Source organism: Pinus tabuliformis, chromosome 7, assembly GCF_031772625.1.
Source record: "Pinus tabuliformis cultivar Carrire ecotype Pingquan chromosome 7, CPIR1, whole genome shotgun sequence".
Taxonomy (NCBI): Eukaryota; Viridiplantae; Streptophyta; class Pinopsida; order Pinales; family Pinaceae; genus Pinus; species Pinus tabuliformis.
In genome coordinates, this window is record NC_142293.1 from 2,037,834,944 (window position 1) to 2,037,860,780 (window position 25,837).

Below are 25,837 nucleotides of genomic sequence, written 5' to 3' on the forward strand. Positions count from 1 at the left end.
AGTAGGTGATCGGTTAAGAAGATAGACAGCAGTAAATACTGCTTCAGCCCAGAATTTGTTCGGAACATTCTTGTGTTGTAACATGGAACGAGCCATTTCAACGATCGTATGGTTGCGGCGTCCGACAACACTGTTTTGCTGAGGAGTGTAGGGTGTAGTGAATTGACGTTTGATGCCATGAGTATCACAGAAGTTGGAGAAATCAGAAGAACAAAATTCCCCCCCCCCCGTTATCTGTCCTAAGAGTTATGATATTACAACCAGACTCTTTCAACTAAGGATTTAAACTTCTGAAAGATACTAAATACATCAGATTTATTTGTTAGAAAATACACCCACATCTTTCTACTGAAATCATCTACAATAAGCAAAAAATATTTGCAACCAGTAATAGAAGATTTATTCATAGGACCACAAATATCAGCATGAATTAACTAGAGTACCTTAGATGCGCGCCAAGATTCTCTATCCTTGAATGAAGACCGATGTTGCTCGCCAGCTTGACAGGCGCCGCATACTCCCAACTGCTGAGTCTGAATATCAGGTAACCCTGACACAAGTCCCTCCCGAGAGAGCTGAGAGAGATACTGCATGTTTAGATGCCCATATCGCTGATGCCATAAAGTGCTGATAGGAGAAACACGAGTTGCTAGAGCTACTTCTGGAGAATCTCCGGTGTCAAAGAAGCCTGTATAGACCATGATCCTCTAAGTCAACAACAACCGTAAGACTAGTGTCCCTGTCGATAATGGAGCACTTGTGCGCACTGAACACTACATCAAGCTGAGGAGAGTTCCTCATAATTTGGTTAACAGACAGTAGATTAATTTCCATACCAGGAACATAGTACACATTCAGGAAGATGAGTGTGCGCCCACCAGACTGGATCTGAACTGTACCTTTGCCAACCACTGTGTACTCTTCACCTCCGCCGAATACCACTGAATCACTGAAAGATGAGAAGTCAATAAACCAGTCACGCCTGTGAGAGAAATGGCGTGATGCACCAAAGTCAATGTACCAGGCAAAAGATGGGACATGATCTGAAGACCTTTTAGCCATAAAGGCATAAAAGGCAGATTCTGTCTGCTTGGAATGTTCTGCAACATTCGCTGTCTGATGGGGCCCTCCCTGATTCTTCTGTTCATAAGCAATCCTCTATCGGAAATATTTCTTCATGTGGCCGAACTTGTGACAATAATTACACTGCACATTTTTCTTCCTAGCAGGATTAAAAGGCTAAGAAGAACCTTTATGCTGAAAGGATTGAGAGGACTGATATTTGGCAGCAAAAGCATTTTTTGAGGAGGCTGATGAAGCACCACTACCAAACTGTTGTTTCCAATGATCCTGCTACATGAGTTTGGTGCATAACTCTGGAAACTTCAGATCAACATTAGTGGAGGTAATGTTGAGTGTTTCTATGAAGTGCTCATAAGATGTTGGTAGACTTTTCAGAGTGATGACTACCATATCTTCTTCCTCCATGGTCCGACCAATGGCGTCGAGCTGATCTCGAATGTCTTTAATCTTGTTAACATGTTCCTGTAAAGACATATGTTCGTCCATCATGATGGAGAACAACTGATTCTTGAGAAGAAAGCTTTGCTCTTGTCGGATGTCTCGTGCAATTCCTTCAAATGTTGCCAGATTTCGGCAGCTGTCGTGCCAGAAGGAATCTGTGGTAACTGATCATCAATTACAGAGAGTTTGAGAAGCATAACAGCCTCTCAATTTCGATCATCAAACTTATCTTGATTGGTACCAGCTGTATTAGGACGGAGCTCTTTGTTCAGAACGAGTTGGTCAAGATGCTTATATTCAAAAATGGTCAACATTCTCTGTTTCGATATGTTATAATTGTTGCCATTAAAACGTTGATTGCCTTCCAACATCAGATTGGTTAGTGAGGCCATCTGCACGTTTCCCAAGACACGGAAAATAACAAAGGAGTCTGGCACAGATTTTAATACAGATGCTGGCTGATCTGGACAAAAAATTGATCGGTGCTAGAAACAAAATTTAAATCTGCTGACTCGAAAATTGAGTCTGGAAAAACGATGCACCTAGAAAATTCAGACGATTACCCAGTTGAGATATCATAAAACCCACATCAAATCTGTAATTGGAAAAAAGTTTCGACAAATCAAATAGGTAAAATACCTTGGTCGGTTCTAGTACAGCATCAGATTAGAAATCTCCACAATAAATCACAGTCACAGCGGAATAAATCACGTTGATTTCAATTTTGACCCATAACAAAATTAGAACAAAAAAAAAAAAAAATTGTATCGAAATAACACAACGACTTCCCTATGATTTATAGAGGGCAAAAATTCACCTTTTGATGCATTTATTAGAATCAATCACGGAACGGGCATCTCAGAAAAGAAACGGCACAACGTTCAGATCCCGTAGCCTTTGTTAACATACAGGACAAGATCATGCACTCTCTGAACAGCGAGCAAGTTTCTGAACAGCCGCATAGGAGTCTGGGAAGCGATGCTGAATAAAGTCCAGAATGTATTGTATGGTAAGGTAATCTGCGCTTCAAAATGTATTCTCTCGCAGACTTTGCATATTCGCAGCCATCCACAATGTCGTCTCGGCTTCACGAGCCCGATCTACAAATGCATCCTCGAACCCTCGACGTGCCTCAGAATTATCTTCAATATAGATCTCCGTTTGTATGCAGAAAATACCCAGAACCGTGGTCTTGGTTCACAGATCTTGAAATTCGGCTGGCGGGCTGTAATAAACGCAACGGGAATCAAGTCACAGACCAGCAATCGAATGAATGATCCACAGCAGAGAGCCCGGGTTTCTTAAAACAAATCTTCGGTAGAAGTAGGATATCCACACGGTGATTTTATTACACACAGAAATCTACGACCATGACAATATTCACGTCCAGAGATTTAAAATCTCAACCCCATAGGTTGATTAATAGCGTCGGATCAAAACAATAGTGGCTCAACTAATACTTGGTGAGTCTACCCAGTAAAAAAAATTCCAGACTCTAGAGAGCGTTTTCAAAATGAAGTACAAATTTTTCAAACAGTGAAAAATTATTTTGAAAAATACCTAAGCTCTGATACCATAATCAATGAATGTATTGAATATATTTACATGAAAAAATGAAGCTCAATAAGTATTCAAGTTTCTATTAGGAAATAGAAACAACCAGTTTCTTTTAAGAAACTGCTAAAAAGATAAAACTAGAAACAGCTAATAAAAATGAGCGTTAAACACTAAATAGCATTATTCTAATAAAATATTCCATTCAGTTTTAGTGATTCATTGATGGTGAGGGGAACTTCACTGGTGTGGCAGGGTGATCGGCAGGAGGAGATCAATGGAGGCTCGGGCAAGCGAGGGTTCAATCCCACCATGATTGGATTGCATCTTCAAGAGTCCACCCCTAAGGTGCACGAGAGGGACTATTCGATAGAGAAGTTTCATGAGGAGATGATTAAGATCTTATACTACCATGATGCTCTACTTAGTGGCTTCACGCTGATGCTTCACGCTGAGCAGGATGGCTTGGGATCCTGGGAAGACAAGGCAGAGATCGGAGATGACTCGGTGCTACATTTAGGATCCTAGTATTGTTTGCAGTGACTATCTAGGTCGGCTGATAGAGGGGGTGGTTGTTCATACATTGCTTGAGGACAAGCAATTTTTGGTAGGGAGGATTGTAATGTCGCCAATTAATTAATATGGTTAAGAAAAAATTCTATTTTTGCAATTTTGACCATTGGGAGATACTTTGGCATTAGAACTTCGGAAAGGTGAATTAGGAGGACCCCACTTGGACTTTTAGGAAAAGAAGGCTTCCAAACATTAGAAAACGTAATAAATCAAAGTGTAAGTGGAATATGAGGCCCACTCCAAAGGGAATTTGTACCCCCTTAGGAGAGTTCGAACTTGTTGGGAGAAAGAGGAGGGAACTCTAATTGTGGGGGCCACATGAAGGAATAGAAGGGGCAGCAAAATAAATTGAGGTGGGGGGCCTCATTTTGGGGACCTTTTGCTCATTTGATATCTGAACCGTTGTTTCTTCACGTTGTTAGCTGGGTCAACAGAGTGTTGTTTAGCACACGAGATTTCCAAGGGGAAACCTCAACTCCTACTTCGGAGGACTTCGAGTGCCACCCTATGGGAGCTTTGCTACATTCTTGGAGTTGTTCTGGAGGGGTTTCACAGGGAGATTCAAGCTATTGAGGAGCATATTGGGCGCAATAAGGGACCACCCATTCTTGTGGGGAGTGAACTTCATAACAGCGCGGGTTCCAGGAATTTAGAGGCATATTATCTTGGTGCACTTGTTCCTTATTATTGTACTACCATTTACACCAGAATGAATAAAATGGCTAAGCTTATTCACCCAGTTTCTTGGTGTTTTTGATGGTGCATGCTAAAGTGTGATTTTATTTGCTATTGCCTAGTTGATGTGTCTGTTATTAGCTGTAAATTTCAATTTGGAACATTACACAAATCCCCCCACTAATCCATGTCCAAAAGTGTCCATGATAAGTAAGCAAAGATACCCAACTACATAATGAAAATCCATACTTTCGGAGTTGGAAGACCCGCCTTCAAACATACGATCATAACAGAGATGGGCGAGAAATCATAATGGCTGGCTCAGGTGGCAGAGATGGTGGCACATCGAGCCATCTGGTGGCTGCAAGGGGCTGCTGGTTGCTGCCTGAGGACCATCTAGGAGAAAAAATTTCTCCTATGGCCATCACCCACAGTTGGTGGGTAACAATAATCACTAATTAATTAATCATTATTATGATTATTATTTTTATTTTTATTTTATATTATTTTTATATAAATTATAGTGATAATAGGGTAACCCCATACAAGAAAACTTTTCTCCTCCATTTGACAGCCAACTGGACAGCCAGCCAGCCAACAGCCCCTACCAGCCACTATTTGACAATGAGATGCCATGTGCCTCTCGCCGCCTGGCATTTACAGTTGGATGAAGGTGGGCTGCTGTTCAGAAGCTACTTTGATCATTTTGTTTGTTTGGGGCAATTAGTTCGATGTTACCAGAGGACACAAAATATAACCGTGAAATAATAACCAATTAATTGATTTCTCCATGCAACCTTCACTGATTTCATTGGAAAGAAAAGGATTTTAAATACATACTCTATTCTGATCTCTGGGTCAGCTTCAGTGACATTAGAACTTCCAGAAAACTTATCCAACTGAATATTCTTGTAATAGTCCATGAGAGCCCAAATAATTGGTTCATGGACATTGACGCGCCAACAATTTTGAGTTACCTGTGAATCAACAAGGAAGTTGTAATCAGGTCATTTCAACAGAACCTACTTTATCTACAACAAGATGATCAACGTTTCATGTAACTTACCTGGATGCCGATGTAGGGATACACTTGAGTTCCATCAGCATTGTCATTTGACATTGTGAAGGTTAATTTAAACACAGGATGCTGCATATCACCAGGAACCTCTGGTGATAGTAGTACAGGCATGCTTGTTAACGGAAGTTGGTTGTCTAACTGTAAGTTTTCCAAAAGGAGCTTCAACCTGCAATGGATCAAACCACTTTCTGATTTATTTTGTATGTCAGGATTGGAGGGTTAAAGCTTGTTCTCTGTATGAAACATCAATATAGAAAGTTGATGTTTGCTTTGTCATTTCAAGAATTACATGAACACTAAGAAAATAATGTGTTAAGCACTTTTACAGTTCCCATCAAATTTATTTTAATTAAATAAAGAGACATTAATCATAAACCTCTTGCAAATTTCTTTTGATTTTCAGCTTGCCTAGGCTGTTTTCATTTATTTTGATGTGCTGCCTTCGAACAAAGACCAACTGAACAACATTTGAGAAAATAGAATCATCATGCATAAGAACATAGGAAAGACAAAACTTGCAGGAAAAGTCAGCTTACAGATATTTAAAGAAGCTAATGAACCTAGCACGGACTTCACAAACTATTTGAGATACATTCTGATGTCTGTAACTACAAAAGAATGAATGAATTCCAAGACTTAATTAGAAGCCTATAGGACTGCAAATAGGCCATTCATTTTTATAGGATCTCAAAGAAGAGCCTTCTTGACATACAGCATGACAATGCAAAGGCTATGAGCATAACATAAAGGAAATTTTACTCTGGCTGCAAGATAGATTGTGTCAGGATGCCAAATACTGCACTATGATGACCACCCAAGACATGTAAGGATGTGTGGGTGCAGTAGTATCCTGTGAAATACTGGTTAATAGCTGAAGCTCCCATAAAAGGAGATGTATCTCCTGTAGATAAAACTTCTCTTAAATGCATATAATGAGAATGGATAAAGCACTCATGAGGCATGTCATAGGAATGCATTCAATGCATGCGGTGTATGTGTTTTCAGAAGATGTAATGGACGAAGTTACAGTGAACTTATCCTGAGGTTAAGTGCCACTGCAACATTCTCCACCCCTGTAAACCAGGATTACACCCAGAAGGAAAGAATGAGGCAGAGATTACACACAACTTTCTCCCAAATATCTGTCAAATAGGTATAGAAGCAAAAGGCACAATTTGTCGACAAGTTGGGAGACCAGCTGTAGGAAGAATAGTGCAACCTAACACTTGAGAAGTGGCTGAGCAGATGGACAATTTAAGTCCAAGACAAATAATGGCTCTAGGATGAGCTGATCATCCTTTTAATGACTAGACAGGAGTGAATTGTTTCACTAATTGTAGATTATTGTGTGAGATGCACACACACGTAGCTATATGTGCATGTAAATTACTAAATAGTAAATACATAAGTATATGTTACTAATGCTTTTGAATAAAAAGTTGAAACATGAGGAGGTTGCAGTGCAGATGCATAGTTGACAGTGGCAGGGCCACCAGTAGCCTGGATGCAGCATTTGCGCAGTAGTTGGCGAGCAGCGATGTCAGACATCAGCAGCACAGAGGGAGATGTTACCAAGAAGGGTGATGCTTCAGTAGGTTGCATTACTAGAGCACATTCCTCACTAAGGAGTGTTGATTTCTGGTAGCATCAGATGTGCTCTAAGCCTCAAAATTTGCAGGGAGGCTAGGACACATGTAATCCAGAATTCCCAGAAATTGTTTGGGAAATTCCACATGGAGACAGTTTTACTAAAATAATTTATTATTTTTAATGGATGCCTAAGTCTAAACTTAGGAAATTAAAATAATTAAACGGTATTAATTAAACTTAGGGTGAAACATCTAGAAGAAGACAAGGATCAAGTCAAAATAATCTGAGCCATTGATTAGAATCTAATTTGGGTCGTAGCTTGATCAACAAGAGAATTATAAGAAGGACTTCGATGGGCATTTGGAAGTGGAACCAGGCAGATACTCAATTGCCCAAGTAGATCGATTTTCTCACTAGCTGAAGTTTGGCAAGAGAAAATCGAATCAGAGGGAGAGTCACGGGTTGGAGAGAGAGGACATCAGCAAGATTCGGGAGTACAGGAAGCAGAGAGAAGAAGCAGAGTAGAGGAGGGGTAACACAGACGCATTGACTCTAGGACTACACAGTCACTGCGCAGAAGGTGACACAGAGAGATGCAGTGAGGGCAGCAAGTCCTCTCTAGAGTCAGAATTTCACTATGAAGCGTGCGAAATTGTTTGTAAAATTTCTCACATAAATTTCTCTTCTATTCTGCTGATTGTATCTTGTATATGAGATTTTGTTGAAGATCAATAAAGAAACCCTCATCTGCTGCACCGGTTTTCCCACATTGGGTTTTTCCAGGGACAATTGTCCAAAAATAATTGTGTCGTTATGATTGTACTTGTGCTAGTATTTTTCCTTGCATTTATTTTCCACGGTATTTAAATTGTGAAGGCTACAGTAGAATTTATTTTGATATTTGTTGTAGAAACACTGGGAATAACTTAATTCTGAATTAATAAGTAGAAAAAATGATATCAGTCAAATTAGTTGGATTTCTATTTAGCAATTTTCACAATGTGAAGCTGCAATTAGGCTCCTTGATAGAACAAAACCCTAAATCAATCTCATTCTTGACTCCATTCTCCCAATAGACTAGGCACTAGTCCTACATCCTTGGCGATCACATTAACTTAACAAAATATCATTCTTTCACCTCTTTTATTCCTCTTTTCTTCATCCCCTAAGGATAAGGAGATTTTCTAGGGCTTGGTGCGAAATTTTAGGGAGGAGGAATTTTAGGATTCTGTCCGAACACGTTTCCTCATTTATGTGTCCTCTAGGCATCCTTCAGTTTTGAATGAATTCCAATAGTGGTATTTCAAATAAATTGATGCCCTAGCTATCACAACAAAAGGGAACCCTTGAAGCTCCTTTGACTTAGGGATTTCTTGAAGCTTTTCACTTTGTATTTCATTATTCAAAACCTTTTCTCTTAACTATGGGTGATCACTAGATGAGCCTTTACAACAATACATTTGTCAACCCTTAGCCTCTTATATTATTTCTTCAAGGGGATTTTGTGGAAAGTCACCCTAGCTTCTCCCAAAGCTCAAACTTTAATTGAATCTTTCCATTGAATGAGCTATCCTTGCCTCACTTTGAACCCTAGTATAAACCAGTGTTGCACACATCGTGATCGGGATTTAATCGGCGCCGGGAAAAAAGCGGAAAAAATCGTTAAAATCGGGAAAAAATCGGAAAAAAGCGGGAAAAAATCGTTTGGCACAAAAATATTCATTTTTTTTCAATTTTTTTAATATCTAAACCATCTACAACATAAAATAAATACATTGACACATAAATATGATAAAAAAACTAATATATAAGATGTTTAATATCATTTCTAGCGCTAAAATCACACATAACATTGAATCATGTCCTGAATAGTAAGTCCTGAGTCCCAAGTCCAACTCAGCCTCAAAATATCAACAAAAAATATGATAATGTATCTCATCATGTCATAATGTCATATACAATAAAATGAAAGTCTAATCCTATTGATTTCCTCAGCCCCTCTTGCGAGAAAATGGCACAACTTTCTCTTTCCCTCTAGATGTAGAAGCTGGTGCCTGTGGTGGTGGAAATGGCAGTGGAGTCTGACGTGCTCTAGAAGCTGAAGAACTAGTAGTAGCAGCTACAGGAGGCCGAGGTGGACGGAGACCACGTCCTCTGGTAGTGGTAGCCCGGGTAGCCCGGGTAGGCGGTGTCACCTCCTCCTCCTGCTCCTCCTCCTCCTCCTCCTCCCTCCTCCTCCTCCTCCTCCTCCTCCTCCCCCTCCTCCTCATCCTGCACTAACCAATCCTCAGTGGGATCCATGAGAGGCCTCTCGGTCTCAACCCTCCATTCAGCAGTGGTGTCAATCCCATCCAATGAGATGGCTTCCGTATCAGGTGTCTTCTCTAGTTGTTTCACCCACAATCGAAGATTGTAGTAGACATAGACCATGTCATTAAGTCTATGGGACTCCAACCTGTACAAAGTTCATGAAATAATAAATTAATAATTAATAATTAATATTATAAAAAAAATATTGTTTAAAACTTTAATGAATTCAAAAATTTATTTGGAAATTTGCAATATTTTAAATGTTTAAGTGTTAACCTATTGCGCTTCTTGTTGTGTATTTTTTCAAATACACTCCAATTGCGCTCACATCCCGAGGAGCTGCATGTTTGGCTGAGGATGCGTACGGCAAGATTTTGCAAAAGGGGTACTCTGCCACCATACATCTTCCACCATGCGTCTACAACAAAATTACAAATAAAATTTTAAATAAACATAAGAAAAAAATGGAATTTGAAGAAACAATGAAATTTGAAACAAAGTTACAAAGTACATACTACAAACTAAAAAATACCTGGCATTTTAACCGTCCTATCAATGACAGCCATCTCAAAGCCAAATGTGCCAGCTGACAACTTATATTGCTCAATTTGTCTAGAGACCTCCAATTTTTCTTCTGGAGTTCTCACCATCTTCTGGACACAGGTTAATAATCCTTCCACGACCTCAACATCAAAATTAAACCCACATGCATAAGAAAATGCAGGGTTCAGGAAAAGGCCAGCAGCATGAATGGGACGATGGAGTGTGTTGTTCCATCGCTCATCAATGACGTTCCATAGAAGGAGTTGTCTCTGGAACCCATCATCTCCCTTGTCATCATAGTAGGACCGAATGGCTTCTTTGGCCCTGTCCATGGCTTCATACAAATAGCCCATTGCGGGCTTCTCAGCATCAACCAACCGAAGAACCTTTACCAAAGGTTCTGTAACAGCGCACACCTCCTGCACTCCCGCCCAGAAGTCTTCCTGGTATGAAACTAGTCTGCAGACGGCCTCTCCTTCTGGTTTGCGGCTCATTGACGAAGCACGCCACTCCTCTGAAAGAAACATTCTCTTCAAATCCCACATAGAATTCAAGAGGGATTGAAGAGATATGAAACTCGTCGCAAACCGTGTAATGGCGGGGCGCACCAAATCTTTGTTGTTGGTGCATTTTCTCATCAAGCTAAGCACAGATGTGTGATTGTAAATAAATTTTGTGATGCTTTTTGATGAGTCAACAACCTCTTTGACAAAGGGAATTTTCCCAATGTCCTCTAACATCAAATCAATACAATGGGCAGCACAAGGTGTCCAAAATAAAGCAGGATGCCTGTCCATAAGCATTCTACCAGCAGCAACATAATTTGCAGCATTGTCCGTTATGACTTGGACAACATTTTCTGCACCCACCTCCAAAATAAACACATCCAGCAAATCACATAAAGTTTTTGCATCTTTGATTTGATGAGTTGCATCAACAGATTTGATAAACATAGTCCCCAAGGGACAACTAACCAAGAAGTTTATAAGGGTTCTCCCCTTTTGGTCAGTCCAACCATCTGACATAACAGTGCATCCTGTTTGTGCCCATGATGCCCTAAAATCCTCCAATCTTTGGGTGCAGTCACGCTTTTCATCTTGAAGAAGCCGGCCTCTGAAATCATGAAGAGAAGGGAGTTTGTACCCCGGGCCAACACTGGCAATAGCATCAACAGTAGGTTGGAAAAATGGATTATTCCTTATAATGCTGAAAGGAATATCACTCCAGAGGAGAAATTTTGTCATCAACTTGTCAGCTTTTTCTTTTTCAGTTCTTTTTAGCATTGAACCAATAGTTGGTTGTGAACCAGGTGTGGTTCGAGGAACAAAATATGATGATGCAGCTACCGGATTGACTGACGCTGCAGTAGAACCTGTGCCACTTGGCCCACTTCCGTCAGCTGACCTTTTTAGTTGCCTTTTGAGTTCTTCTTTGGCGTCTCTAGTGTGCTCTAATTCTCCCAATGCTCTCATGGCTTTTTGGATAATTTCAGCATTTGTCTTTAGACAGGGCCCCACATCACGTCCAGGGATTTGTGCAAGGTGGAACTTCAACCTGTATATCCCCCCGAATATTTCCTTTCCACACAACTTGCAATACAAGTTTTGTCTATCATTCGGAGTTTTAGGGTCACCATATTCCCAGAAAGGATCCAATTTCCTTGGCATGTTTGTTTTTGAATTTTGAATTTGCAAACCTATGGAAAAATAAGGATTAGGAAATAGGAATTTAGGATTACATAAATGATAATAGTAAATACAAATTACAATTTAGCATTTGCAAAATTACAAGCTAATTATTTCCAAAATCCCAATTTCTAAACCCAAGTTACCCAACCAAATGCCAAAAAACAATGAAAAATCAAAAAAAATAAACAATGTTTAAAGAAAATGAGAAAATAAAAATAAAAAATTGGTTCTCATAGTCATAACAAACAACCCATCCCAAATCAATGAAAAATTTCCAAAAATTCTTTAAAAACAATGAAAAACAAGGTTTTTATAGAACCAAAACAAAAAAAAATTAATCTACATACCTGGTTTATGGACAAATTGGTGATCTTGGCTTGGATTCCTCCTAAAATCGCTTGGATTCGCTCCCAAATCCGACGGCAACCCTCTCCCTCACTTCTTCTCCTCCTCCTCCGCGCGGACTGCTGAATGAAATAAAAGAAAAATCGATTTTCTATATAAAACGCCCGCTGCCCGCGCCTCTGGCGATTTTAACATAAAAAATCGCGATTTTTTCGATAAAAATCGCTATAAAAAAAAGTGCCGATTTTTATGTATAAAAATCGCGATTTGAATCGGCTAAATGAAAAAATCGCGCTTTTACGATAAAATCGCGATTTTATCGCGATTTTAACAACACTGGTATAAACACATCAATCACAAGTGACAAATTTTGGAAGTTTTGATCTTAGGTATTCATCATTTTTTAATATTCTTAAACCTGAGGTTATCCTTCCCTCAAGACTTTCTTGGAGAGCCCTTCCTCTGCTTCTAAAACAAGCAACCTATTTGATCCAGATTTAAACAGGAACGCAACAAATTACAGAGATAACCATATACACAAAGATGCAGCGGAAATAATACTTCATTTCATTAACGGAAAATACTGAAATATGCTTACAAACAGAAATGGCAATAAACTAGCTAGGGCGATGGTAGCTTATCTCTGAGAAGAGATGTGATGGCTACATGCCTCTGAACTGTGTTACAATGAGGCTCGAAGGCCTATTTATTGTTGAGAAACAATGGAAAAACCCTTAACATTCCAAAACCTAACCCTAGGAGATGAAACGCCAAACTGTGGGCCCCGTTTGGGGGTAAGTTGGTACATCAACTTCCCAGGGTCGTAACTTTGGCATATGATCTCCATTTGACGCGTACAATAGCTCATTAGAAAGATCTATCCGAGCACTATCATTGTTGGAACGGGCAACACCAGTCCATTCCATGGACTCGTGTTGCCCCCGGATTCCCCAAAAAACGTCGTTTAGGGCCTCAAAACGGCTCCGGAAGTTCAGGACCCGAAAAACTGCTAAAAATAGTAAGTTGTGCTACAATTAAGGAAACTGAAAATGCTGAGAAAGACAATGGTGGGGGTCCAGGTGGACTTGGCAGGTGGCCACCAATATCCACCTGGATCACTATTATTTGAGCCTCTCCTTTGAATGGGCAATGCAAATCACATTGTGCATCGCTATTAACCTCATCATTCTAGTGATTTCCCTATACTGGGACTCCTCTTCTATTACTCCGTTCAAGAATGTCGTTTTGACATCCATCTGATGAATCTCCCACCTCGTCTGTGTTGCAAGAGATATAACGGTTCTAATACATGTATACCTAGCTACTAGGGTGAAGGTCTCTTAATGGTCTATTCCTTCCTTCTAAGCATAGCCCTTGGCCACAAACCTGGCTTTGTATTTTTCCACACTGTCGTCTGCAGCGTATTTGATCTTGTAGATCCAACTCGAACCTACCATTCATCTGTCCTGAGGCCTAGGCACTACTTCCTAGACATCATTCACCATTATAGAGTTGTATTCCTCTACCATCGCATCCATCCAAACTTGATGTTGAGCTGCCTCCTGAAACCTATAAGGTTCCCCATCCTGAGCTACTAAGGTCTGAATCCTGATATCTATCCGTCTGTCTTCTCTCCCTTTTATTGTTCTAAGGAGCACTGATGAAATCTTCTGCATCCCGCAGAATCTGTCGAAGTTCCCAGCTCGTTCTTCCCCTGGTAGTAGGTGCATCTATTAGCTCTTCCTCTTCCTGTGATTCCTCCTGTTCTGAAGGAGAATTCTTGGTACTGGCTTCCGTTGGTTGAAGTGGTTTGACTAACAGTTCATCTTTTGACTGCTCCTTGGGAGGCATTTCTCGAGATTTTCTAAAGGCCCTATCTTACATGAACTTCACATCTCGCGAACTACTACCTTCCTTCTCCCTAAAAGATAGATTCTATATGCCTTAGCGTTCTCGCTATATCCCACTAGATATCCTTTCTCTACAGTTTGATCTAACTTCTTCCTCTTCTCCTCGGGTATACGACAATATGCTAAACTCCCAAATATCCTGAAATTACTAACTTCCGGTGTCTTCCCGATGAAGACTTTCTCTGGAGTAATCTTACCCAATGCCCTATGAGGAGTTCTATTCTGGACATAGACTGATGTGCTACATGCTTCTGCCCACAGGAATTTTGGCATATCCTGATCATACATCATAGCCCTAGTTGCTTCCACGATAGTCCTGTTCTTTCTTTCTCCTACTCCATTCTACTCTGCATTGTAAGGAGTTGTCCACTCTCTTCTGATGCCCTCCCTAGCACAAAAATCGGTGAAGTCCTTGTCGACATATTCTCCACCATTGTCTGAGCGCAAGACTTTTATTTTCTTTCCAGTCAGATTCTCCACTAAAGCCTTGAACTCTTTGAATCGACAGAAAACCTCGTCCTTGGTTTCCAGAAAACAAATCCAAGTCTTCCTGGAATGGTCATTGATGAAGGTGATGAAGTATTCGACACCACTAAGAGCTTTCGTGGACATCGATCCGCAGATATCTGATTTTATTAATCCTCGTACACTCTTGGCCCTAATTTTACTTCTAGGAAACGTTGCTTTGGAATACTTGCCAAGAGCACATCCTCTGCATACATCATCTCGTTCTGTACTAAGATTTGGAACTCATGTCACAATTTTCCTGAGAATTCTCAGAGCCCCATGGTGCAAATGTCCCATGCTTATGTGCCATAGTTCATTCAAATCCTTCTCTCCATTACTTCCTATCAGTGCCATTGGTGATTCTAGCTGCAACCTGTTACTTCTGATTCCGATCTATGCTTTCTTTTTCCAGCTTGGGTGTTTGACATATACTTTCTCCTTAATGAAGAAAACGTCATAGCCCTTGCTTTGAAGTTGTGATACGGAAAGTAAGTTCATCCTCAGTCCTAGCACATGTTGCACATTGGTAGCTCGGAAGCGCTCTCCTGCTTCTGTTTGAAAAACTCTAGTGCCCTTCCCTACTGGAGTACACTTTGCTTTATTCCACATGGTGATCTGTAAATTCATTCTTTCCTCTTGATAATCTAAGAAACATTCCCGGATTCCTGTCATATGCCAGGAGCCTCCACTGTCTATATATCATACCCCTGATGATGCAGAGCTTGCTACGAAAGCAACTTCTTCTTCCAATCTGGAAGCTAGCATAGAGAAATCGAAATTTCTATCTCTTGTGCAATTTTCTGAAAATCAGCACAAGTCTCCGGACGTGGATGCCTCTGCATTACAATCTTGACCCATAATTGATTTTCCCTTCCTGTCTCTAATTCTTTCCTCTGATACCATGTGAAAATTTCTAAACATAAATTCTATTACTGTAGCAACTAATTTATTTTAACTACTTATTTTCCAATAAGTTATTTACGAAATCCCTTCAGTAAATATTAAAATAAATTCTACTACAGATATCACACCATTATATAGAAACAAACACATGCACAAGAAACAAACACATCAGCACAGTTATTTTTGGACAATTGTCCCCGGAAAAACCCAATGCGGGAAACCGGTGCAACAAAGGTGGATTTTATTAATTAGCTTTTCTTGAGTACAACTAGGGTGCCAAACTAGCTTTACCCAACAGAGATAACTACATGGTAGTAATACCACAAAATCCTCCAACGCTTCCTCAAGGCTCAGCGTCAGTCCAGCTAGCCACTACGCAGCTTTCAGACCCTCTATGTCAACACTCTGCCTCACTGCGTCAGCACTTGGCCTCTATGTGTCACCCACGCAAGCCCTCCAGTCACTGTGTAGTCCAGCTGCCTCTGCGTCTCTCTGATTTGCTCTACGTCTACCTCTCTGATCTCTGCACTGGTCCTCCGGCACTATCCCTGCCTCTCTATTATTTACTTGTTGCCTCTCATCGCAATCCAGTCCTCTAGTTCAAATTTCTCAGCAAGCCCCGCTCCAGAAATTGAACTGACTGGTCTCCCTCAGTATATCTCCAACTGACCCTCAAGTCTTCTCTTATACTTTTCCCGTTGATGAATCAACGGTCGAGATTAAGTCCCTAATCAACGACTAAGATTAAAATAGAATTGATTCTTATCTCTTAGAATCTTCTCATCCTTATCTTTATTAATACCCATTAATATTTTTATTTTCCTAAGTTGAGACTTAGGAACTCATTAAAAATATTAATTATTTTAATAACTCCTCACCTGGATGGAACTTTCCAAAATGATTTCTGGGTCTTGGAGATCTCATGTGGTTTAGTCTCCCACCAATTTTTATGGCTAGAGCACATCCGATGCTACCCCAAATCAACAAACTTGATAGGCAAGCAAACTCCTCTTCCAGCCTGGAAGCTAATTCGGAAATATTCTTATCCCTATTGTTCTCCATGCCCTTTTTCTTTTCTTCCATATTGCGTGAACCTTGCTTTGATACCATGTGAAAATTTGCTACAATAATTGATTTATTTCTCTTATTTATGATATGTTATTTACCAATACTTTAGTAAATACCAAAATAAATTCAGTTGCAGACTTCACAAACTAGAACTGAAAATTAAACAGCAAGAGAAACATCAGAATATGAACAATCACATTGACACACTTGTTTTTGGACAATCATCCCCGAAAAAAGCCCAATGTGGGAAAACCGATGCAACAAATTTGAGGATTCTTATTATTGGCAGTAAATATCTGAATACAATCTAGGATGCTCATCTAGCAATCCTTTACAGAGAAAATACTAGCGGAAAATCTAATTGAGTTTTACCTCACTTCACCCGGCAAAATTCTAACTGATCCGGCACAACACTGGCTAACCCCGGCTATTTCTATGTTGGCTCTGCGTCACCTTCTCTATCCTCTGTGTCAGCTCTCCCTGTTGTTCCAGTAGTTCCTGGCAATTCCCGGTAGTTCCGACAGTTCTGGATTCTACATGACAGGTAGCAATTCTGCTTTGCACTGGCCCTTCTAGCTCTGCGTCAGGATTGCGTGGGCCCAGACTGGCCTAGCATCAGCTCTCCTAGCTACTGCATTGCCTCTCTCCAAGCTCTTTATGCCTCTCTATTTTGTATTTTCCGGAAAGTCCTCCTCCTGGATTCTCTCTACCCCTCAACTGCAAGATCTCCCCAATCGATCCTCCTCTTGAGAATTTCTCACCTCAAAAAATCGATTTCTTCAATCTCTCTGTGTGTTTCCAAATGAACCCCAAGCCTCCATTTTATACTTTTCCTGTTGAGTCTTAAAAGACAGAGATTAAGTCTCTAATCAACAACTAAGATTAAAACGTGACTTGATCCACCTTCCAGATCATTCTCACCCATATTTTGATTAATACCCATTAATATTTTAATTTCCCTAAGTTTAGACTGAGGAACTCCATTAAAAATATTAATAATTTTAATAAAATACAATCCAGGTGGAATTTCACCAAACTATTTTTGGGTTCTTTAGAACTCATGTGCCTTAGCCTCTCCACCAATTTTCAAGGCTAGAGCACTTTCGATGCTACCAAAAACTAACACGAGACATCCTTCTTCCACCTTCGCTGCTCCTGCTATGCCGTCGATGCAAGGGCTGCATTCTCATCCTCCTCCGGCTTCGACCCACTGCAGCTGCTTCCATAAGGCTTGCACTTGACTAGATCTCTCCTTAGCTCTTCTTACTTGAGTTGCCCACATACTGACAAAGCTACCCTGCCCAGGATGCTTTGGACAAAGACTTGCCACTCTTCTAAGACCGAGTTTAGGGCCATTCTAACCATCTCAGAACCTTGAGGTGTAGACCCCACAGCTACTAACTCATCCCAAGTCTCTTGAAGCTTCGTGAGGAATGGATCTATGCGTTCCCCCTTCTATATCTGTGTAGATCTCAATTTCTGCTCTAAGTACATCTTTAGTTGTTCGAAAGATCCCTGATATAGCGTAGACAACGCATCCCACATCTCCTTAGCAGTCCCTCTACTAGCGATGTAACAGACTACATGATCCTTTAGTCCGTCGAGGATCATTCTCTTTGCCTTCGCCATTTCTGCCTTGTACTTCTTCAACGGATGTTGATCTGCGAGCACAGCCACCACGTTGTCGACACAGATCTTGAGAGAATTCTCATCTAGAAGGAATGACATTCTTTCCTTCCAGATGACATAGTTGGATGCTGCATCCAACCTGTCTTGATCTCTCAGCCCACTGGTTGCCATCTCTGCCATGAAAATGTCAAACTACTCCTCTTTGTTCTTATTGTTGTTGCTCAGCCAATAAGAAAACAAACTTCTTGGTGGGAAGTCTACTGAGGAAAAATTCCCTCACTGTGCTTCTCTTTTCTTCTGACGTCTTTCTACCCAGCAAAACGACTTGCAAAAAAATTACGTCCCACCAGCTCTTTCACGCTTAGGCTCAGCATTGCTCCTTCTTCCACGGACAAATTTCGATCTGGAAGCCCTTCTCTCTATCAACTCACTCAAAGACAGACTGCCTCGAAATTCAGCCCTCCGGCTTGGACAGCTCAATCCCTCTGGGGATTCGAACTGTTGCCTCCTGCAACTATTTCGATCTCCTCCTCAGCATTGGGTTCTCTGGCACTATTCTTCCTGCTTCACCTACACTCCTCTGATACCATGTGAAAATTCCTTAAACCCAAGAATTCCTACTGCAGCACTGATGATATTTCTCCTCCTTGTTAGATTTACATGAACAAGTTAATTGCAGTTTCCTACGGCATACATTGAAATACATACACTGCAGCCTACACCAATTAAATAATATGTTGAAACAAGAAACTGAACAATAGAGAAAGATACACACAAATGACACAGTTGTTTTTGGACAAACGTCCTCGGAAAAACCCAAAACAAGAAAACCGGTGCAGTAGATCTAAGGGTTTTTATTATTAAGCTAAAGTATTTCAGAATACAACTATTAAATGCCCTCCCGGCAATCCAATTACAAAGAAAATCACCTAGCAGAAGAAACTGGTGAGATTACCTCACTTTACACTACAAGTCCCAGCTGATCCGGCAGCTGAACCACGAGTTCCCCGGCTAGTTCTGCGTTGCCCCTGCGTGGGCCCCGCGTCAACCTCTAAAGCCCTGCATTAGCTCAAATGAGAATAGATTTGCCTTCAGAAGCCTTTTCTAGCCCTCCTGGCTCAGAAACGTCAACCTCCTCAACAAACTCAGACTTTTGCGCTGGAGGACTTTGTGTGGCTCTACATGGGGCCTGCTTGAGCCCTTCCTGGCTCTGCATTACCCTCTCTGCCCTCTGTGCTACCTCCTCTATGTGTCTCTCTGCCTCTCTGTTGAGTATTCTTAGCTCTGGAGAAGATCCTCTAGCCAAAACTCCCTCTGCCCCTCACTGTGTGATCACTACAAATCACTGTGTTGCCTCTAGCTTTAGCTATTCGATCTGACTGATCAACTCTCTGTGAGTTTTCCAAATGACCCTCAAGCCTTCTTAAATAATCTTGCCATTGACATTCAACGGCCCATATTAGAAGCTAATCAATGGCTAAGATCATTTTGGCATGATCCTCGTCTTCTTCTAGAAGTTACACCTACAGTTAGATTAATAACCATTAATTATTTTATTTTCCTAAGTTTAGACTTAGGGTCCCATTAAAAATAATTAATTATTTTAATGAAATTGTTTCTGGGTGGAATTTCCCAAAACACTTTATAAGTTCTTTGGAATACATGTGCCCAAGCCTCCCTGCAAAATTTGAGACTTAGAGCACATCTGATGCTACGAGAAATCAACATGGGACTGAAGAAGAGTACAGTCAGTATGACTACAACATGGGAGTGCAAGCACATCTTCTAAAAAATTGCTAAAAGTAGCATATAGAGAGAAAGAAACCAGGGGTAGTGCTGTCGTGCCACGTATATAAGAGAACTGCGGAATGATGCAAAATAATAATGGCCTGCTAAAAAGGAAGCACATTTTTTGAGATTGTTAGTTCATGTGGAAAGGTTGACATTTTGTTTAGGATTAGTTCTGAATTCTTGTCCGTGGAGGATTTTTTGGAGGGTGACCCTTTTAGGTGATTGCAGTTATTTAGTTTGTATATCTTTTATTGGGATTTGGCAAAAGCCTGAGGATCTCTACTCTATTTACCCATTAGAAGATCCAATGTAGTTCTGATTTTGATCATGAGGCTAGTTCTTTATCTGCGCTCTCTTCCATTTAGATGGATGAGGAATGTATTCAGTTATTGGCCAAATGTGTGCTGCTGATAAAGGATGACAAATCCCTAGATGTAGTAGCGTGTTCTGATTTTTTTTTCTTCGTTAGTAATTTTGAGGAAGAAATATAAGTTTCATTGTATACTCCCACCGTTTTGCTTTACTGATGTAAATATTTTTCTGTAAATATATGATGGGATTTAAAACAAAAAATAAAAATTATTGCCTATTGACAGACTATTGTAAACAAGCATAAAACAAAAGATAATTTAGAGTCTACATCCATAAAAGCACACTAAACATAATGCACTACTCCATTTTAACATCAGATCTTTCTCATTCCATGAGGAGAGAGGTTCTTGCTAAACCAAATACTTACCTACTTGTATAACCAATTGAATAAGAAATGAATACTCGCTGCAGATAAAGATATAAAATTTCTTTTGGTCTTTGATCCACAATTGACACACCCACATTTCCTAATTCCAATATGAGTTCTAGAGGTGTTGTACTGGATTGTGTCCTGTTTTGTTTCTGGAGAACTGGCTCAACGTCATTTCCGGCTTGTGCAGTTTCTTCAGACGTATATATTTCTTGAGGATTTCTTTTGTCATCAAAGAATCTCACAACCTTGATATCATGAACTTCAATAACACGAATCCAGATACCAGTGGTAACAGATCCATCTCGGGGATAAAAATCACCAACTTTATCAATGTCCACCGTCAAAATGCTAGATGTATCTGCATGCTCCACAAGAACATCGAGTAGGTGCTGACCATAAGGGTCCTCCCAAGCAAAATTCATAGTTGATAAAGGCTTTAAGAGCTGCCATGCATCATCATTGAGTCCAGACTGGCGATGCTTAATCAGTTTCATATTTGTACGGTTCTCTATCCTGTAAAATAACAATTATACAAAGACTTTAGGAATGATACTAAACAATTCAATGCATGGAGGAAACAAAAGTACCACAGTATATTCATGAACAGCAAATAGAATTACCTAAAAGGACCATTACTTGATCCTAGACGAAACACAGTCAAGAATCTTGATCCCTCCTCATAACCTCGAATTTCAGCTCTTACATTTTGTCTTGTACCATCTTCTTTCCGCACTACCACACTAATGGTATCCTCTTTGATAGCGAAAGCATAAGACCATTTTGTATTCTCCAAACGAACCTGAAAGTTTGGGGTTGAATAGTTTCTCAAATCAATAAATTATAGCTTAGAGAGACAAAAGTCCATCAAGACACTGTCACACTAACTATCTACAACAGACAACAATAAAAGAGATTATTTTCAATATGACACTAAGAAATAGAGTAAAGTTCAGGCGAGAGAGAGTTTAGTGTTACATAAAAAGTGAAAGTATCATTTTCCATGATTATGGAGATTGACAATAGGGTAATCATATTCCATTGCACTTGATTGATTTTCCATATCACTTAACTGAACCATAAAATGAAAACACAATTGTCTATAATTACAATACCCCTTCCTCAGCAGCATTATTGAAAAAAATAGGGCGTAAGGAACAGAATGCATGCATGATTACAACTAATCATTGGCATACTACCTGTAGCTTTTCTGGTTCCTCTGTATCAACCATGCAATAAGCTACCCTCCAGTCTGATGCATGAAGAGGTTTGGGTTGGTCATTGCTGTTCATCTTGATATACAGACATTGGCCAGTTCTATTTGTGAATGTGATGTAAGGATGAACACAAATAACCTGCCATGAACACGGATTAAGCTATCGAAATTTAATGGCTCCAGGTTTTCCAGTATGTGTAAAATAAGTCTGTGTAATCTGAAAAGATACCTTTGTTGGAGCAGATTGATAAGGGCATGGCTTTGTTGAAACAAATAACCTTATACTATGGCCATTTCCATCATGTGCTTTAAGATCTAATGATCCATCCTGAAGGAAACACAACATATCTTCATTAGACAATTATTTAGGAAATCTTAATAGCAAGCATACAGTTAATACACATTTCAATCACGACCTTACCAAATCAGTAAGAGGAGAAAGTGCCGTTGCCGGGCTAAAACAAAGGCTGGGAGAATCACTCAATGCAATTGAAAGACCCATAGATTTAGGATCAAATGTTGAAATGACAGTGCAACCAGCCTGCATCTCCTCTTGATTGATTTGTTCCAGAATCTTTTCATTATTGGCAGTTGTACTAGATATTAATTTCCTTGTGGGGTCCATACGAACAAGCCGAAGTTGCAATGGAGGGCATCTGACACATTCTAGCCAGTATGGTGTGTAGATTCTAAGAATCTTTGCAACTGTGTCCTTACCATCTTTATTGTGTTCAAGAATAACTTGAACCATTCTGCAACAGTTCACATCAGATATATCAAAATGAAATCAGATAATTACTTGTTAGTATGAACATGCTACTTTTATCCTACCATAATCATCTTAGCTCCATCGTGCTTAGAGAAATAAAGATAACATGCTTGACTGTCATTTGCTTGCAATTACTTGACTAGCTTTATTATGAAAGAACAATATTAATATCTGTATATGACAAGAAGCTGACCTGCCAGAGTACGAATTCTTCAATGTTAGGTATTGAGCAAGATCCTTCGTAGGATGTGAAATTAGAGCAGCCTCCTTCAAAAACAGTCATGACTTCGTAAATACATTGCTTTATCTCAGGGAAAAAAATATCTAAAAAATTGTAAATTGAGGAATTAAAATATAAAAAAATACAAAATCTGTTAATAGCAACATACATGTATTGGCTGCCAGCCACCTTGTGGAATCAAAGAAAGATAAACAGGGTTCCGAAGATCAGCAGAATAAACCTGAATCGTTTCTCCAGATTTGACCACCCCCCTATAGCGAACAGACAACTCACCTCCAGAAAGCTTTTCGAGAACAGAAAACTCAGAAGTTACTGGAAGAAAGTTAATTAGAGTTAATGGAGCAGTAAGCACGAGTTTCCAGTCCCTTATCGGGTCCAAATGAACATCTTTTCCAATTTCAGTAGCCTTTACACTCAAGCAAAACCATAAACCATTCCTGTGAGTTGTTTTATTAGCGTTTTTTGCAGGGGAGTACACAAGTTCCTCTGTTTCCATGAGCAAAGAAACAGATATATGGGGCATATTCTCATGCTTTGGCGTATTGTCATGTCTTCCTCTGTAATTCAATACATTGCTCCAAAGATATTCATCCACACCATTTAAACTGCATGGTTTAAATTTCAAAATATATTTTGGACCAAAGCGACCCAAACATGCTGCAGGTAAAGGAGTTACATCTCCTGCCCTTAATATCCCTACAGAAAATGAGTGTCTTCCATCTTTGGATATATGTTGTCTCATCCGTACCCATCGCCTTCTCCTGACAAAGAGCATGGGACCTTCAGGATCAAATGGAGGTGGCCATTTTAGATGCCGAAAATCAACTGCATATGTCCAACCTTCAGGAGAAGATGAGCTTTTGTTATCAATATGCCAATCACTGGCCCACTCCCAGTTAGGTGGCAATTGAATTTCTGGGAAGTCCTGTATCAACTAAGACAAACGTAAGCATGCACCAACAACAAATTATCATCCTAGTTTTCTCACACAAAAAAAATTAAATTAAACTTTGAGGTGTCTTTGCCTGTTTAAGTTACATCACTATTTCTGAGCCATTTTCAATAGAGAGTTACACAGTTGGCCCTTCAATGGGAAATACCAAGTTCTTCAGTTAATTGATGACAAAGGACCTCTGCTATACAGAATTGTTTTACTGGAAAAGACGTTCTATTTCTTTCTAAAGAATTCAAACACAAGCTTGCAAGTCCAAGACTCGGACACATATCGGCCTAAGAGAAAGCAGAATATGAAAAAGGAAAAAGAATCCCATCTGCTAATATTTCGAGTAAATGAAACAAAAATCTTATGATGTCCATGAAGATTTGTGCATTTCATATTTATGCCATAACAACTCCATCTTTTTCTTTCAACAAACACAGCATTCTGTTGATCTCTTCCAAATGTAAATTACTAATTAGGTTGACACTCTGAAGATATGCCAAAATAATTAATATATTGATAATTATAACAGGTGCAAATTGAACAACTATGTTTTTATCTTCAATAGTCAGGAAATCCTTCCTTAGCCGAACTTCCCCTTCTCCAAAAAAGAGAAGAAAATGAGGATTGCTTTATTTTCATGAGCCACATCTACCTCCATCGTGATATTCTTAATACAATGCAAATTTAAAAAGTAATGAAAGGCTTCCGAAAGTAAGAGAATTCTACCTGGGAAGAGGAGTCATCCCGCATACTCCAGCGCCCTGGATCAGAAGGTGAAAGATGACCAGGGAAGCTGCTTCCCCAACCAAGTAAAGGATGATACTTCTCATTTTCAAAAACTTCATCCTGTGCAATATTATCTGAAATTTGTTGCTCATCACACTGCCAATGGTCATTACTGTTCTCAACCTGTGAGTTTGAAGACTCGGAGAAAAGACACAGCTCAATTGAGAAATCCGTTTGATTTAGGACAGAAACAAGAGATCTGATAATTACATATTTGTTACTTCCTTTGACAGATACTTCTCTGGCTATTGAGTCATTTTCCATTCTCCAGCACACTGCTGAAGCAGCAGAGGTCAAATTTACAGTCGTCCAAGGGCCTTCTCTGGTAGGACTAATTTGAATAACTCCACCTTTTGTACCAAACAAATGGTTATTGGCATACATTTCATCAGTAAAAATGGATGAAATAAACATACCACATCTTATTTTCCCTTGATGTATGCTGCTTTTGCTTTCCTGCAGAGGAAAGGAAAACGATCAACAGCAAGATGAAAATGTTTGAGGATTAGAAAAATGACCTCAAGGTCAACAAATTTCAATAACAGAAATGAAATTGAACTCTATATTCTAGATTTGGCATCATCTATAGATATTTGTACTTAAGTAACAAATGAAAATATGAGAATACATCATTTATGGTTTCTGTTGAGCAAAGTTGTCTCCAAGCCAAATCGAGTTCTTCCTTTGGAGCAGAAACATTTGATCTCTTATGGTCCAAGAATATTGCTGTTGTTAACAAGGTTGAATAGGAGCCAATATGTATGCCTGCTTAGCAAGAGGATTTATTTATAATCACAATGAGGCCTAACACAAGATCAGAGAATAGTGCAAAAATAACACAGTGTATGTAGAAACAAGAAGTTTTATATTGAGGGCCATCAACATACCTTTTTCCACATCAGTGACAACGATTTCAATCACGTGTGTTTCCTGTTAATCCAAACGAGTTCATTTTTTTAGCAAGAATGTAGATGGAAATTTTGGAATTCAAAAACTTGAAATGATATATTAGCTCAGATCAAAGGGAACACACACATACACAAATATATGAAAATAAAGCAATATCTCTTCAGTGGAAAACCTGCAACCACAAATTTTTTCTACAATTCACACTTTGTATTATTGTTACTTATATGAAGCAATACCCACCAAGGCGTATCACTTTCCATAAATTGATGGAAGCATTTCTTGTTAATCTTTTCCAATGACCAAGAATGGTCATGACGGTGTGGGGTAGATCAGCATCTACGACACACTAGGGGAGCTCTGAAGCATCTACTTGTAAAACAATATGTAAGTTAAATATAGAAAATAGAACAATCTAATTGGAACAAAACATATCCTTATGATGGGAAATGGAAAAAAGGGTCATATCCTCCACCTCCACAATGCTCAGCTATGTGGGACCTAGAACTAACCATCATTTCTCTTGGGAGGAGAGCCCTTGTGTGG

General features: G+C 39.6%; 2 protein-coding genes across 2 annotated transcripts in view; both read right to left on the reverse strand.

Moving 5' to 3' along the window:
- The window catches only part of LOC149256692 (pleckstrin homology (PH) domain-containing protein), a 492,716-nt gene that overhangs the window by 125,737 nt on the left and 341,142 nt on the right, over positions 1 to 25,837 (reverse strand). The window contains 12 exon segments of the mRNA XM_089460839.1: positions 5,167 to 5,303; positions 5,393 to 5,570; positions 20,428 to 20,946; positions 21,054 to 21,232; positions 21,630 to 21,785; positions 21,876 to 21,974; positions 22,068 to 22,398; positions 22,609 to 22,682; positions 22,805 to 23,581; positions 24,326 to 24,841; positions 25,014 to 25,150; positions 25,273 to 25,315. Coding sequence (XP_089316965.1) covers positions 5,167 to 5,303; positions 5,393 to 5,570; positions 20,428 to 20,946; positions 21,054 to 21,232; positions 21,630 to 21,785; positions 21,876 to 21,974; positions 22,068 to 22,398; positions 22,609 to 22,682; positions 22,805 to 23,581; positions 24,326 to 24,841; positions 25,014 to 25,150; positions 25,273 to 25,315 — 3,146 coding nt within the window.
- On the reverse strand, positions 9,271 to 11,692 carry LOC149256693 (uncharacterized). The gene is made up of 2 exons (XM_089457493.1): positions 9,581 to 11,692; positions 9,271 to 9,449 (listed from the first exon to the last, which is right to left on the reverse strand). Exon 1 carries the CDS (start codon positions 11,512 to 11,514, stop codon positions 9,826 to 9,828), a length of 1,689 nt encoding a protein of 562 aa, XP_089313619.1. The 5' UTR covers positions 11,515 to 11,692; the 3' UTR covers positions 9,271 to 9,449; positions 9,581 to 9,825.